This window comes from Trichechus manatus, unplaced genomic scaffold (assembly GCF_000243295.1).
Source record: "Trichechus manatus latirostris isolate Lorelei unplaced genomic scaffold, TriManLat1.0 scaffold00302, whole genome shotgun sequence".
Taxonomy (NCBI): Eukaryota; Metazoa; Chordata; class Mammalia; order Sirenia; family Trichechidae; genus Trichechus; species Trichechus manatus.
In genome coordinates this window covers 909,199-926,760 of record NW_004444238.1, presented here as the reverse complement: position 1 = coordinate 926,760, position 17,562 = coordinate 909,199, and the positions used below count along the sequence as shown (strand labels likewise).

The window sequence follows — 17,562 nt, the reverse complement described above, 5'->3', positions numbered from 1 at the left end:
GGGGTTGTTAACCAATGTCATAAAACAATATGTGTACTACTGTTTCATGAGAAACTATTTGTTCTGTAAGCCTTCACCTGAGGTACAATAAAAAAGAAAAAAAAGAAAAAAAAATCAACGTAATTTAACAAAATTAAAAAAATGTATTCATCTTAATAGATTAAAAAAAAAAAAATTCACAAAATCCAATATACAATCCTAACCTCAGGACATTAGGAAGAGATGTGAACTTCCTCAGTCTGATAAAAGGAATCTATACAAAACCTTTAGCATCATCCTTTACAAAGAAAGACTGGATGCTCTTCCCCTTTGAGTGGGAATAAGGCAAGGGTGTTTGCTCTAACAGGTTTTATTCTACACTCTACTAGAAGATCTAGTCAGTGTAATAGACAAGAAAAAGAAATAAAGGCTTCCAAATTGGAAACAAAAAAATAATGCTATCTTGATTTGCATATGACATGATCATCTATGGAAAAATTCTACTGAGATCTACAAAATCTATTAGAACTAATTATGAGTTTAACAAGTTTGCAGGATATGAGATCAGTGTGTTTATTTTAGAAATACAATAGTGTTACGTATACTTATACTGTAATGATCCCAAATCACGTATGTGTGAAACATGCAATGTGTGACTTAGATATTTAGGTTAAGTTTTAAAACTGATAAGTAAGCTTCTCTGTTCTAAGTTCTAATATTATAGCCAGCTACCTCATTGTAAGACAATGCTTCGCTATGATAAGGTGTGACATAGCCTTTAGTTTATCTATGTTAAGACACCCTGAGTATTCACCCCGATTATGGATAGACATAGGTTACCCTGATGTAATCAATGGATGCCTGGCTCACATAAGGGTTTGTCAGGAAGACCAAAGGGATTAAAATCACATAAAAATCCCAGGCTTTTGCCATTTCATAGAGAGCAAGCCAGAGGCAACTAGTCTCCACGTTTGTCTCTTGAGCTCTCCAAAGGCCTGGCACTGCTAGCAACTCTGCCAAAGACAGCCTTGCCTGGCCACCACCTATCTTGAACCCTAGCACCAAGCAACCTCTGTCGAGGACATGGCACTGGTTAAGCTTGCATCCTGAGACATCTTGTTAAAAGTAAATGCCTGAAGCTGAATGTTTGGATTTTAACTATTGGACTAATATTTTACTCTGATTCTCTGATCTCTAATGTCCTCAGGTCTTGCCTATGCTGTGCCATGACTACCTTGCAAGAAACTAAATGAGTTTATGTATGACAAATCTGAGTATTTCTCTGCTTATTTTAAAATAAAATCCTTACAGGGCATATTGTATTTCTGCTTACTACAAAAAAAAAAAAAAAAAAAAAAAAAACCCAAACCTGTTGCTGTTGAGTCTATGCCAAATCATAGCGACCCTATAGGACAGAGTAGAAATGCACCATAGGGTTTCCAAGGAGCTTCTGGTGGATTCGAACTACCGATCTTTTCGTTAGCAGCCACTCACTTAACCACAATGATTTAGGAGATAATACTGGAGCCATTATTCCCTGTCCTAGAATGTGACCCAGCTGGAGCTGGACTCACAAGGACTCACAAGGACACTTCAACTGGGCCCTGAGGTATAAAGACAATAGCTAGGTCAATCTTGGAAAACATCTTTTAGGGAAGCTTTCACATAAATAAATCATAAACAGAGCACAAAAGACTTTCTACTTTTTTCTATTAACATTTAGTGAATAGTAAGATTTGTTGGACTAATGAAGACCCTCCTGACTGTTGTTACCGAAACCCGTACCAACGAGTATTAAGAAAGACGATTCAAAATGCAGAATCACGTTGATTAAGCAGTTTTTACCCAATCGGTGAAAAGGTGAAGCTTTCAATGGTTTTGCCCATTTGTAGTGTTAATATATACAGATGATTCCGTAACATCCCTCAGACTCTGGCCGACATGGCTCTAGCAGCATGCTTCTTCATTTTCCCTCTTTTGTCAATTGTGTGATATTCATCGGATTCGGGCAGATATGGCTGTGGCAGCATGCTTGTCCATTTCCTACTTCTGCCTCTTTGAACATATGCCAAATAAAACCTGTCTTTTTGCTTTACTAAACTTTGTGATGTTTTTATCCTAGAACAATTACTAGCAATGAACAATTAGAAATTGAAATTTAAAATGTCATTTACGATAGAATAAAAATATGAAGAATATGAAAAAAACTGACAAAAGATGCACGTGATACATATATATATATAAATATATATATATAGTGGGGATGACAAAACATTGCCTAGGCAAATTAAAAAACACCTAAATAAATGGAGAGTTGAACTCTGCTCATGGATCAGAAGATTTAATATTGTTAAGATATCAATTCTTTCCAAATTAATCTATAAATTAAACCTAATCCCAATCAAAATACCAGGAGGTTTTTTGGTGAAAATTGAAAAGTTTGTTCTAAAATTCATATAGAAATACAAAGGACCTAGAACAACCAAAACAACTTTGAAAAAGAAGAGTGGTAACTTGGAGGACTTACACTACCTGACATCAAGAAATTGTATAAAGCTACTGTAATCAAGGTGGTGTGGTACTGGTGTCAATGTAAACAGATTAACGGAACTGAATAGAGAATACAGAAGTAGACCCACACATATATGGTGTCATAGATTGAACTGTGTCCCCCAGAAAATGCATACAGCAACTTGGCTACGTGATGATTCCCAGTATCGTATGATTGTGTTATCTGATGTGAGTTCCTTATGTGTTGTAAACTCTGTCACTATGATGAGATTTTATGTGATCTCCTTATGTGTTGTAAATTCTATCACTGTGATGAGGTTGACAAGATTAGATAGTGTCTTAATGCAACCTCTTTTGAGATATAAAAGAGAGAAGCGAGCAGGGACACATGGGAACCTCACATCACCAAGAAAGCAGTGCTGGGAGCAGAGTGCATCCTTTGTACCTGAGGTTTCTGCGCTGACATGCTCCCAGACCAAAGGAGGACTGATGCATCTAAAGGACCTTCCTCCAGAGCCGACAGAGAGAGAAAGCCTTCTCCTGGAGCTGATGCCTGAATTTGGACTTGTAGCCTACTGGACTGTGAGAGAATAAACTTCTCTTTGCTAAAACCATCCACTCGTGGTATTCCTGTTAGAGCAGCACTAGATGACTAAGACATATGGTCTATTGGTTTTCAACAAAGTTGCAAAAGCAATTCAGTGCAGAAAAAATAATATTTTTGACAAATGTTGCTGGAACAATTGGACATCCACATGCAAAAAACAATTAATAACTTTAATCCATAAATTGTACCATATACAAAAATTAATCCAAAATGGACCATGGACCTAAATATAAAACCAAAAATTATACAACTTCTAGAGGAAAACATAGAAAAATCTTTATTACCTTAGGTTAAGCAAAGATTTCTTAGATACAACACCAACAGTATGGTCCATAAAAGGAAAAAATTGATAAATTGGATTTCGTCAGAGTTAAGGGTTTATGATCTACGAAAGACACTGGTAAGAGGATGAAAAGATAAATATCAGACAGAAAATACTTGCAAATCACATGTCTGCCAAAAGACTAGATTATATAAAGTACTCTCAAAACTCAAAAATAAAAAAAACAGAGAACCTAATTGCAAAAGGGACAAAAGATTTGAACAGATAATTTACCAGAGAAGCTAGCTATTCAGATAGCAAACAACCACATGAAATTATGTTTGACATTGTTAGTAAGAAAGAAAATGCAAATTAAAACCACAATGAGATAACACTGTACACCAATTACAACATAAAGTTAAAAACATTGACCTTACTAAATGTTGGCGAGAATGTGGCAACTGGAACATGCATACACTGTTGGTGGGAATATAAAATGGTGCAACAAGTTTGGAAAACAATTAGAAAATTTCTTTAAAAGTTAAACATATATCTACCATATTATCCAGCCAACCCACTCATAAGCATTTATCAAAGAGAAATGAAAGCAAATCTCTATATAAAGATTTGAATACGAATGTTCATAACAGTTTGATATGTAATAGATACCAAACTGAAAATAAACCAAATATCCATCAACAAGTGAATGGATAAACAAAATGTGGTATAACAACATTGACAGATCTCAAAATAATTATGTTGACAGAAAGCAGATCAGTGGTTGCCTAGGAATGGAGCAGAGGTGTAAACGGGTTGGCAAGAAGAAATTACAAAGAGGAAACTTTTTTGGGGTAATGACTATATTCATTATCTTAATTGTGGAGATGACTTCACATATGTCAAGACCTATCAAATTTTACTAACTCAATAACACTGATTAAAAAAAGAAACTCACAGTTATTTTTCAGAATAGAAACACACAATTTGGAGAAGGATAAAATGACTAGGTAATAATTCAGAAAACCTAAATTCTAGTTGAAAAAGAGCAATGTTACTTTGAGTATGAGGATCAGTGTTTCTGAACATCTACCCTACTCAAGGTAGAGAATATTGATTGACCTTTCCCTTCCTGTGCCCATACCTGCTGAAAATTTAAAACTTAAGTAATAAAGGGGAAATGCTTCTTTAATTCCTAGCAATAATAATCCAAACTACTATAAGTGCATATAATTTTAGCTAATGTTATTTTGCAGGTGCTTAATTTTATCCCATTTGTAAGGGCAAATAGCATTTTTGTAAAAATGGGTGGATCATGACAAGTTCATCCATTACCTTTAGCTGGATATCCTGGAGTAAGTGGGTCACCAGCACCATTCAAATTTAACACATTCCCTCTCTGAGCTCCAGTTCCAGGAAGGTTCCATCCTTTGGGATATGACTGTACCCCTGGGGCAGCGTAGTCGGCTGGATCTGAGAACAGGATGATTCCTATGGCTCCTGCTAACATTGCATTTTTAACCTGCAGGGGCAATGTACAATCCATAAGACAAAAATAACAACTGATTGGCTTATTCATTTAAGAAAAAACCCATTTAGTATTTTAAGGAAATTGACACACTGCTTTTTCTTATGCCATCACACATTAAATTCTCTTTGCCTTGAATACAATTTCCCTCTTGGTATACCTAACAAACTCCCATTTATTCTACACAAATCTACTTGTGCTACCTTGTCTATGAAACATTCCTATTATCCCCCAAATCCAAAATTAATGTCTCTCTTCTTTGTATTGCTTGTATATTTTCTATATATTTCTATTATAGGATAGGTCACACTGTTTTGAAGTATTTTTAAAATGTCTGGTTGCCTAACTAGATTGAGGTGTTTTTTTTTTTTGTTTTTGTTTTGAGAACAGGGACCATGTCTTCGTATTCACTTTTAGCCACCAATCCTCCAAAATCTGGCACAGGATACAACAGACACTCAACAAACATTTGTGGAACTAAACTGATTGAAAATTCTATGCGAAACAGTTTAGTTTAGTGTGCAAAAAATCACCCACGGTGTTTTTGTAAACATATTTTTTAACAACCAAAACTGTGCAAGAATAGGAAAATCTACCCTGTGAGATACAGAATTCTGCATTACCAGAAGGATTGTAGCAAAAGCTAGCTAGCCATCTGTTATTACTTCACTAGAACACATTTCAATATTCAGAAAGCACTCTTAAAATTGGGGCTATAATCTGTCACAACCTTTTTTTGGAGGGCAATTTGATGATGCCTATCAGTTCTGAAAGACCATACACTATGAATCAGCTATCCCACTTCTACGAATCCAGACTACAAAAATCTTCACACAAATGTGCAATTATATAAAGGCAAGTATGTTTGCACAATTATTTGTAGTAGTCACAAATTTGAGATAAGCCAGGTATCCATCAACAGGAGACTGACTGAATAAATTGTTTATCAATTCTGTAAAATAATATAAAGCAATTGAAAATAATGAGGTATTTAATAAGCAGTATATAGAAATCAGTATATACCACTCACTATCCTAAGTGCTTTCAAATATTAATTAATTTAATCCTAACAATGGCTCTATGTGATTGACGCTATTATTAGAGTCCCATTTCATATATGAGGAAACACCAGCACAGAGAAGTTAAGTAACTTGCCCACTATCAAAAATCTAGAGAATAGGGATATTCTCTAGAATAGAACATATTATAATAGAATATTCTCCAAACCAGAACCCAGTCAGTATGGATCCAGAATCCTATCCTCTTAACCACTGCCTTATACAACTCTCAATGTTCTAACATGGTAGAATACCCATGAATTATTGCTGAGTGAAAAAAGGAAGTTGCACTATATATTGTATGCTACCTTCTTTGTAAAAAATGTAATATGTATGAAATGAGTATAGAGAGAGAGATATGTTTATATTTCACAGAATAAGTCTAGAAATATCTATTAAGATGGATTATGACTAGACAATAAAGTTGGATAATGCAGAGGAGCACTTCATTTTTTAGTTTATGAACTTGTATTTCATTCAATAAAATAAAAGTATTACTTTTCTAATAAGAATAAATAATCTCATTTTAGATACATGAAATAACATTAAAAACATGATTTTCTGTACAGAAAAACCATAACATGCAAAAATAATACTTAGAAAGCAATTTTGGAAACCATGATGCAAGCTGATCATTTACATTTATAGGGTATATCCAATTCCCTCCCTCTAGAAAAGCAAATAACACATTACTTTATTTCCTCTGAAGATTTTCCCATATCTTGCAATCACAATCTTTCCAGTGCAGTTGATGTTCATATCTCTTTCTAGTTTGAAAAAATCTTCAGTACGAGCATAGTTGACATATATAAGATCTCCCTGCAGGGAAAAAAAGAAGGAAAAACCCCCACATACTGCGGCTATAATCAAAGAGAAAACCAAAGAATACACATGTTGCACAATATTGCATCATCAAAGGTTGTCTTTCCTGGTTTATGCTTAATAATTAGACCCAATGTAATGCTGGAGATGTCTTTAGGGAATTTTTCTACATCCTCCAAAGTTAAAAAAAAAAAGAAAAGACAATGCATAAAATATATTTTAAACAGTGTGTTTGTTCTGAAGAAATTATCAGTGTATACTGAACCTCAGAATATAGAATAAATAAAAGCCATTTAAAAAATTCCAAATATGGTAGTTTCTAACTATCGCATTTCACAACTTCTGTGGTGTGATCTGTAAGATTAAAAGTCAGATTATGAACATAGGAAAGAAGTTTGTAAAAACATCAATTGTCCTTATTGAATTCAAGGCATGTTCAGCAGTCTCTGTTATTTCAAAGGGAGGCATCTGCTTCATCAAGGTCTGCTGTTTATTTCTTTTATTTTCCTTTTTCAGGCTTTTTCTTTTTCTCTTTATTTTTCTTGGAGGAAGGGTCACATCACTGAATCTCATACTATGGATTAGTAACTGAGTCACCTAATCCTCTTGGTTTTAGTCTTCTCCACAGATTTTATATAACAAAGAAAGATTTTAAAACTTGAATTAAAAAAATGTCTTCATTTTACCTCGGGTGAGCCTTGTGCTGAGAAAGCGTTATATGGTGGTACAATATTTGTAACATTCTCATATCCATCTGGTGTAAGCTCAAGGTATGATGTTTTGAAAATCTACCAAGAATTAAAACACATTAAATTGGAAAGAATGATTCCAAATTGTTATTGAAGAATAATTGCAAATTTATCATTATATAATCATCAAATTTATCATTCCCTGCCTCTAGGCCTGCTTCTACATTCCCTACCCCATTAATGGTATCTCTGGCTAGCCACCCACACCAGATACCTAGGAATAATCTGGAACTCCATCTTCATCTCTTTATTCCAGTCAATCACTAATCAAGTCCTGTTAACACTGCTTTCTAACTAAGCCTGAGAACCATCCCTCTTCCTCATTCCTGTTAACAGCTTAATCCAGAACTCCATTACCTTTTACTTGGACTGTTACGTAAGGACTCCAACTTTGATTCCTTGTTTAGTCTAGGTCTAATCTGCAGATTGCCCAATCTATCTAAAATGCCTCTCTAACTATATCCTTTTGCTGCATAGGATTTGTCAATTGTTCCACGGACTGAAGTGTAAATTCCTTAGTAAGGACAGCATATAAGGACTTTTATGACCTGTCCCCAAAACACATCTATAAGTGTTCTCTCTTAACATGGCCCACTTTGTATTTTACAATCTAGAAATTCAGAAAATCTTTAAGATCCCCGATAATACTGTTATGGATTGAATTGTGTCCTCCAGAAATGTGTTATCAACCTGACTAGGCCATGATTTCCAGTATTATGTGGTTGTCCTCCATTTTGTGATCTGATGTAATTTTCCTATGTGTTGTAAATCTTAATCTCTGCCTGTGGTTAATGAGGCAACATTCTTAACTCAGGTCACAACCCTGATCCAATGTAAAGGGAGTATCCCTGGGGTATGACCTGCATCATCTTTTTTCTTAAAGAGAGAAAAGGAGAGAGAAGCGAGCAGAGAGAGGGGGACCACATACTACCAAGAAGGAATCGCTAGGAGCAGAACACGTCTTTTGGACCCGGGGTCCCTGCACTGAGAAGCTCTAGACCGGGGGAAAATTGATGACGATGACCTTTCCCCAGAACCGACAGAGAGCGAAAGCATTCCCCAAGACCTGGTGCCCTGAATTCAGACTTCTAGCCTCCTAGACTGTGAAAGAATAAATTTCTGTTTTTTAAAGCCATTCACTTGTGGTATTTCTGTTATAGCAGCACTAGATAACTAAGACAAATACTAAACTAGTGTTATGTTTCCAAACCTTTGGCAGTATTGTCTCTTCTGCCTAGAATTCTTTTACCTTGCTTTTTCACATACCAACTCTTTTAGGAAACATTCTCTGACTTCCAGCTGAGCTGAATGACCCTTTTCTGTGTAGAAAAAGAGTCCTATTCATACTTGTGGGGTAAAGCATTTAACCTTACCTAAGAATTTGGTTTTTGCCCTAGGTTCCTGAGTGATAAATTTAAATCTTTGTAATTTCCCAGAGTAATTGAGATACCTTTGTTATCTAAAAGGACTCCAGACCACATTTGAGGGTTTGTACTAATGAGGGGAGGCTAGCCAGACTAGAAAGACTACTTTGTGATATCAGCTGACCCTGTGGGGGTAAGGGGAACAAAATTCAATCATGACTACATAATGAGGCCCCAATAAAGGCTCTGGACATGGAAGCTCCATGGGCTTCCTGGTTAGTAAAAGACATCTATGCATGTGGAAGAGTAGTGCAGGCTTTTTGGGACATAGAAGCTCCATGTTGAGAACCTTCCCAGACTTCACCCTATACATCTCTTCATCTGTATCCCTTTTATCCTACAATAAAACTATAATCATAAGTATAGTACTTTCCCGAGTTCTGTGAGTTGTTCCAGCAAGTTATCAAACCAAGGGAGTAGTGGAGCTAGCGTGTCAGAAGTGAGGGAGCCGGGGAGCGCCTGAGCTTGTGGCTGGCATCCTGAAGGGGTAATGGGAAAACCTCAAATTTATAGCCAGCAGATCAGAAGTGAGAGTGTCTTGTAACTCCCAAGCTTGTGGCTGGTATCTGAAGTCATGGGCCTATTTGGCAGTTTGGAGGATGGTGTCCTTTAACTTGTGAAATTGACCTAGTGCTGGGTGGTTAGGGTAGAGGAAGAAGTGCTGTATGATCAGCTAGTGTCAGAATTGAACAGAAAAGTGAAAAGTGGGCATTTATGATTTACATTGATTTTTATCCTCCTGATACTCTTCATAATATTTACCACATGGAATTGAAATTAGTGTTCCAATGTCTGCCCCACCTTACTTAAGAGAAGGAACCATGTCCTAGTCTTCATTCTGGCCTCAGGACCTAGCACTATGCCTAACATACTGTAGGTACTGAATAATTAGTTTTCAAGTTATTAAATTTTTTAAAAATATGACTTCTATTTCCACACTAACAAATTACTGTCTTTACTTGACCTTACATTCCCAAATCAAAACTAAACCTGGTGCCATCGAGTCAATTCCAATTCATAGTGACCCCATAGGATAGAGTAGAACTGCCTCATAGAGTTTCCAAGGCTATAATCTTTATGGAAGCAGATTGCTGTATCTTTCTCCCTCGGAGTGGCTGGTAGGTTCAAACTACCCATCTTTTGGTTAGCAGCCAAGCACTTAACCACTATGCCACCACAATCCTTCCTACATTCCCATTCACATAAAAATGTGGTGCTACAAAATATGAAAAGTACCAACAATTGTACATTACCTCAGTTCCATGTTCATCCACAATCGATATATAGTTGGCCTTTGTCTTATTAGGGTAAGATAGTAGAACATCATAAGGAACCAACTTGGCTGAGTCCAGTCCAAATTTCTTCCACTGAGTTTGGATTTTCTTGGCAAGCAGTAAATTTTGTTCTGTTCCTGCCAGGTGGGGGAGCTTTGTAAAAGAACTAAATGAAAACAAAATGCAAGTGAAAGTTAAAGACTGTATTTAGATGATATGGCTAAGAACTATTCTAGATGCACTGCTCATCCTTTAGACATTAAGTTATCATTTTTACATCAGAGAAATAAAAAAGCCCAGATGGATATGCCAATTTCTAGATATGCCAATTTTAAAATTATTTGTGGGCAACTGCAATTTCCACATTATGATCCCCCAGAAAAGAACACATTGCATGGTATACACCTACAACCAGCAGAGGCCTAGGCATGAGGAGACACCCTGGAAGAATGCCATGCCTCTATACCAGGGGTGCCCCCTCTTACTGCCCATCAGTGAATGCAGGACATTCTGTAAAAAGATCTTAGTATTTGCCAGAAACCAGCTGGGCACTTCTACATTTAACTTATTTATTTCTACTGTTGCCTTTACCACACTGTATACAGCAGTTTATTTCATTGAGGTAAGCGCCCCTAGTGCTTACTTGGAGCCCTGGTGGTGCAGTGGTTAAGAACCTGGTCGCTAACCAAAAGGTCAGCAGTTGTAATCCACCAGCCGATTCTTAGAAACTCCATGGGGCAGTTCTACTCTGTCCTATCTATATAAGGTTGCTATTAAGTCGGAACTGACTCGACAGCAACGGGTTGTTTTGTTTAGTGCTTAGTTAAGGAGCCCTGGTGGGGAAGTGGTTAAGTGCTTGGCTGCTAACCCCAAAAGGTCAGCAGTTTGAACCCACCAACTGCACCACGGGAAAAAGATGTGGCAGTTTGCTTCTGTGAAGATTACAGCCTTGGAAACCCTATGGGGCAGCTGTATTCTGTCCTACAGGGTTGCTATGAGTCGGAATCAACTGGACAGCAACGGGTTTGGTTTGCTTTGGTTTTAGTGCTTAGTTCCTGCCTGCTACCCAGGAAGTGCACAGCACAGGTTTGTTAAATTGAATTTGGGCAATGTTCTCTCGGTTCTGGGTGTAAATGAGTTGTAGCATTTATGTGACTTCACAAACATAGCTCTTAGTGAGATTCATCTTGCTTATGGTAAATAATATTTAAAAACACTTTCCGAGCCCCTCCTCCATCAACAGAACAATAATACTTTTGTAAATTGGTTTCTTATTTACCCAGAGAATAACCAGAAAAGATAGGGAAATAAAGGAAAATTAGCACTCAATGAAAACTAACTAGAGTATAGACCAGGCACTCTATCAGGTACTTTCACTGGGGTTATGCCATTTAATCCTCACATCCTTTCTCCCATTGTCTTTATTTTGCAAATGAGGAAGCTGAGACAGTAGGTAAATAATTTGTTCAAAATTTCATAGCTAATAAATGCTGGGGCCAGAATCTGAAATTACATTTGTCTGCTCTTTAGAAATAGTAATATTTCTAAATCATTCATTTGATCATATTATTCACCTGCGTAAAATCCTTCCACGGCTCCCTACACTCGGCATTAAAAACACCATACTGCAAGATGGCATACAAGGCCCTTTTAGACCCTATCCTCCCTTTTACCTTTCCAGCTTCATTTTCCACTACTCTCCTTATAAACTTCTCCACTGTATGTCACTTGGTATACTACTTTATCTGCTGAAATGACCATGCTCTCTCACCCCTTCTAGCCTTTGCACAGTCTTCTCACAGACATAAATATTGCTAATCTACCTGAGTCTCCTTCCATCGCTGTTTCTATCCACCCCTCCTCTCACCTGCAAATCATCCTATTAATCATGCATTAACACTCCTCAAGTATTTTCTCCTCTGTGAAGCTTTTCCTCTATATGGCGTTAAACAAAAACTGCAGGTTACCGATGTTTAATATCTTATAATATTTGTAAAAAAAACAGAAAGTACAAATGTATGTATAGATGAAGTTATTGTACATGCCTAAAAAAAGAGTGAGGCTGAAGATGTTCAATTTTGACTTTAGATATTTTCTTATTGTTTAGTTTTCTACAATGAGCATATATTGTTCTTTTAACTAGGAAAAATAAATACATCTCCTGAAATTAAGATGGAGGAATTAAATGAAATTTTGCCTCCCATCCTTCAGAGAAACCACCGAAATAAAATGCAAAAGCATAAAAAAAAAAGAAAAAAAAAAGATCAGCAGGGTACTATATCCTTCACTTTATAGTTAAATTTCTCCTCCTGGTCCCTCTACGGCAGTTACAGCTCCAGGTATCATAGGTTGACACAGTAACATTTAGTAGAAACAAAAGCAAATATTCTCGCTCTTTTCTTTTTTTTTTAAATCAAACAAAAACATTTTGGAGAAGATGTCAGCTAAATTTTCCTCCCCTTTCATTAGTCATAATAGGGTCATATACCCCTTCTGAAACTAATCATTGCCAGAGGGAATACAATTGTCACAATTGGGGTAGAGAAGAAAGGTAACCCGTACTGAACACGTGGCCTCCTAGAGCAGGGTGAACACTCAAAGGTGAGGCTCAACCAATAGGGAAGAAAGTGGCTAGGGAGAAATCCTAATCACGCCTACTACATTAATCCCTTTAACCGAATCTTGAGCTCCACCATTCCCTCCTAAACTCTTCCATTGTGCTCAATAAACCCTCAGATCTATAATCAACTCTTCTACATCCTAAGCTCTTTCTCTGAATGCTTGCTTGACCTCTTTGTCTTAACTGAAACCTGATTTCCTCTGCGGACAGGGCCTCACCTGTAAGCTGCTTATTTCCCATGCCTGACATAATCTCAGGGCCAAAAGCTCAGATAGGTGTCCTTCTTACTCTCCATGGGCTCTTTCAAATATTTTTCTTCTTTAAAAAATAAGAAATCAATATTGTTAAGATGTTACTTCTCCCCCAAATTCATCTACAGACTCAATACAATCCTAATCAAAATTCCAGCAGGATTTTTTTAGTAGGCATTGAGAAGTTGATTCTAAAATTTATTTGGAAATACAAATTATTTAAAATAGCCAAAGCAATATTTTTAAAAGAACAAATTTAGAGTATTAACCCTACCTGATTTTTAGACTTACTATAAAGGTACAGCAATTAAGAAAGTGTGGTTGGGATATATAGATCAATGGAAGCAACAATAAAATACAGAAATAAACCACACATTTATATGATTAAGTGGTTTTTGACAAAGATGCCAAGGCAATTAAATGAGGAAAGACAAGTTTTTTTCAATAAATGTTACAGGAATAACTGAATATTTGCATTTAAAAATATTGACCCTTACCTAATACCATACACATAAATTAACATGAAATGAATCATTGATAAAAAATATGCAAGCTGAAAGTAGAAAATTTCTAAAAGAAAGCATAGAAGAAACTCTTCACCATCTCTGGCAGACAAAGTTAGGACAAAAAGAGTATGAACCCTAAGACAAAAAATTGGTGAACTGGACTTCATTCAAAACAAAAAATGTCCACCCTTCAAAAATTCCAGTAAGAAAACAAAAAAGGCTAGCCACAGAAAAGGAGAAAACATTCACAATACTTGCGTCTAACAAAGGGTTTGCATGCAGGATATATATAAAGAACTCCTAAAACTCAATAATAAGAAAACAAAACAAAGCCATGTAAAAATAAGCAAAATATTTGAACAGAGATTTTATAAAAAAAAGATACATAAATGTCCAATAAGCACATGAGAAGATGCTTAACATCATTAGTCATCAGGAATATGCAAATCAAAACCACAATAGATAACACCACACACCCATTAGAACAGTTAAAATTAAAACAACTAAGGATACTAAGAGTTGGCCAGGATGTGGAACAACTGCAGCACGCACACCTGATGGGTGGACTGTAAAATGATACAATCACTTTGGAAAACCATCATTTTCTCAAAAAGTGCGGCATACACTTATCACATACCACCCAGCCCTTCCAAAAGAAAATAAATGAAAACATATGTCCACCCAACACATGTCCATGTAAACATACGTTCATAGCAACTTTATTTACAATTGCCAAAAACTAGAAAACAAAAATCAAACAAATATCCACCAACGACATATTATTGTACAGGTAGTCCCAGACTTACAACCTATTCAAGTTACGATGATCTGCACTCAGGACCAAACATCTTTTCTTTTGTACAGCTTATCATTAGTAATATGTACTACATACAAAGTTGCAGCTTGTAATTTGCTGATGTTATCATTCTCTGATGTTCACTTGCAGATGTTCAAAGACTGGATTTATAAAGATACTAATAATAAAAGGCAATAATAATGAAAACTAAAAAAAATAAAATAAAAGCTATTTGACATACATCAGAACTGACTTACTACAGAGTCATCAGAAGGGAACCCCATCAGAAGTCAGGGACCACCTGTACATGAATACAAGAGAATACTACTCAGGGGGGACCTCATACCATTAAGAAAGCAGTGCCAGAAGCAGAGCGCGTCCTTTGGACCGGGTCCCTGTGCCAAGAAGCTCCTGGTCCAGAACACTGATGAGAAGGCCGAGAGAGAGAGAAAGCCTTCCCCTGAAGCTGACACCCTGAATTTGGACTTTTAGCCTACTTTACTGTAAGGAAATAAATTTCTCTTTGTTAAAGCCATCCACTTGTGGTATTTCTGTTGTAGCAGCACTAGATGACTAAGACAGAATTTGGTACCGAGAGAGTGGGGTGCTGCTCTAACAGATACCTAAAATGTGGCAGTGGTTTTGAAACTGAATGGACGGAGGAGCAGCAGTGCCAAAGGACCAGCAGCAGCACAGAAGTGGCAGCGGCAGAGAACCAACAGCAGCAGAAGCAGGAGACCAGTGCGAGATGGCACTGGAGCTGACCCACGGAGCGAGAGAGCTGCGTGCCTGTGCGCAGGAGGCTTCCTGGCGGAGTGGTGTGCCTCTGGGCACTTACCAGTGGAGCTACAGAGCTTTGGAATGCTTGCCCCAGCAGGGCAGATGCAGGCATGAGGCCCAAGGGCCAAGAGGCCACAGGAAACAGAAGCAGAAACTGAAGAGACAAGGGACACAAGCCGAGCTGCCTCAGTCTCAAAAGGTATGGCCTTGACCTCAGGGGTTTCAAAGGGTGGAGCAATGGCCTCTGGTGCTTCTAAGGGTGGAGTCGCCACTCAGATGGACTGGGAGAATGGTGTGCCTAAAGCCAAGGGAGCAGAGTTGCTGTCCCAGTGGGCCTGGAAGGCAGAGCTGACGCCCAGGGCCGAGGGGCCTCCACTTAAAATCCAGAAGCTGTGGCCAATACCTAGAGTCTGGAAGGCAGGGCCATTGTGTAAATTGTCTCAGAGAACAGAGGATTATTTTCAAAGCCTCGAGGGCTAATGTAATGTGTTCTACTGACTTTCTTGGTGCCTGTTATCACTTCTTTTCCTCTAGTTTCTTCCATTTGTAATGGAAATGTCTAGCTTGTGCCTGTTCTGCCGTTGTACCGTTGGAAGCAAATAGCTGGTATTCTAGATTTCACGGATGAAGAGAAATTTTTGGATTTTGGACTTGGAGTTAAGACTTTTGCTATGATATGATGAGGTGAATATGTTTTCCATGTTGCAAGGATGTGATTTTTTGGGGGGCCAAAAGGTGGAATGTCATGGTTTGAATTATGTCCCCCAAAAACTGTATGTATCAATTTGGCTGGGCCATGATTCCCAGAATTGTGTGGCTGCCTTCCATTTTGTGATTGTAATTTTATGTTAAAGGGGATTAGGGTGGGATTGTAACACCACCTTTACCCAGGTCACGTCCAATGTAAAGGGAGTTTCCCTGGGGTGTGCCCTGCACCACCTTTTATCTCTCAAGAGATAAAAGGAAAGTGAAGCAAGCAGAGAATTGGGGGACCTCATACCATGAAGAAAGCAGTGCTGGGAGCAGAGCGCGTCCTTTGGATTGGAGTCCCTGCGCCGAGAGGCTCCTAGTCCAGGGGAACACTGATGAGAAGGCCGAGAAAGAGAAAGCCTTCCCCTGGAGTTGACACCCTGAATCTGGACTTTTAGCCTACTTTACTGTAAGGAAATAAAGTTCTCTTTGTTAAAGCCAAAAAAAAAAAAGAAAAAAAGAAAAAAAGAGAGAGAGAATATTACTCAGCTATAAAAAGTAACAAACTACAATACATGCAAGAATCTGGATGAATCTCAAAATCAAATTGCTATGTTGAGTGAAAGAAGCCAGACACAAAAGTGTGCATACTGTATAACTAGTTTATAGAAAATTCTAGAAACTACAAATGAATCTATAGTGACAAAATAAACCAGTGGCTGCCTGAAGCCAGAGATGAACGGAGGGACAGATTGCAAAGGTTATGTTGGAAATTTTCTGTATCTTGATTGAAGAGGTGGTTTGTTGAGTGTATATATCTGTCAAAACTCTCAATTTGTAGGCTTTTATATGTAATTTATACTTCAATAAAGCTGATTTTAAAAAATGATCTCCATTTGAAAGGGTCTGAACACAAATAAATGTCACTGCCTTCAAGAAGTTCATAATCATTCCCCCATTGTCATACTTTTTTACGCTTAAGGGCTGATGGATTTACACTGATCTTTTTTGCTTTCATTTTGTCCTATTTGTGAACATTTACATTTGCAAGATGGGGCAGTAAAAGTTTAACTTGTGGCAGGTAAAATCTCATCTGTAATCTCCTTTCCTCTGAACCCCTGGGTTAATAAGCTTCAAACTCTGCCCCATGGAGTATGAAGAACCAAATTGCTGATTAAACCAAAGCTTGAGGAACAAAGAACATTCAGTTGCAGTCCGAAGTTACAAGGAATGGAAACATCTCTTAATAAGCCACTCAGTTACTTTTTCTGTAACATTCAAATGGATTTCACCCTAAGAGTGGCTTAAAGAGACATTTTAAGCTATCATAACTTAATTAGTAATATATAATTTCACACAAACATTGCCCATGTAAGTATAACTATTAACTCATCTCATGCTGCAATATTTTTAACAATTTATTTTTTAAGATCAAATACGCAAAACAAACTTACCGAAGGAATGACTTAATGTTTTCAGCTTTCATTTCAGATACCAGTTCCCTCCGTATATTTTGAATACTTTGATGATAGCTCCGCGAAGTGGCTGCTTCTTGGAGAGGCTTATTAATAAACCAGCCTGGGGGAAAACAAACACACACACACACACACACACACACACAATAAATAGCTTTTGACTTTTTATAAAAATCAGAAGACAAAATAAAGCCCTTACCTAAGAAATAGATCAAGGTGCATTAAAAAAAAAA

The 17,562-nt window shown here is 37.2% G+C and overlaps 1 protein-coding gene across 2 annotated transcripts in view; it reads right to left on the bottom strand.

The window, feature by feature from the left end:
• Positions 1–17,562, bottom strand: part of NAALAD2 (N-acetylated alpha-linked acidic dipeptidase 2) — a 57,260-nt gene that overhangs the window by 39,155 nt on the left and 543 nt on the right. For both annotated transcript variants that reach the window (XM_004390483.3, XM_012559758.2), the window contains exons 2-6: positions 17,309–17,432; positions 10,191–10,377; positions 7,451–7,552; positions 6,636–6,761; positions 4,692–4,878 (exon numbers count right to left, since the gene is read on the bottom strand). In XM_004390483.3, coding sequence (XP_004390540.1) covers positions 4,692–4,878; positions 6,636–6,761; positions 7,451–7,552; positions 10,191–10,377; positions 17,309–17,432 — 726 coding nt within the window. The remainder of the gene's footprint in view (positions 1–4,691; positions 4,879–6,635; positions 6,762–7,450; positions 7,553–10,190; positions 10,378–17,308; positions 17,433–17,562) is intronic.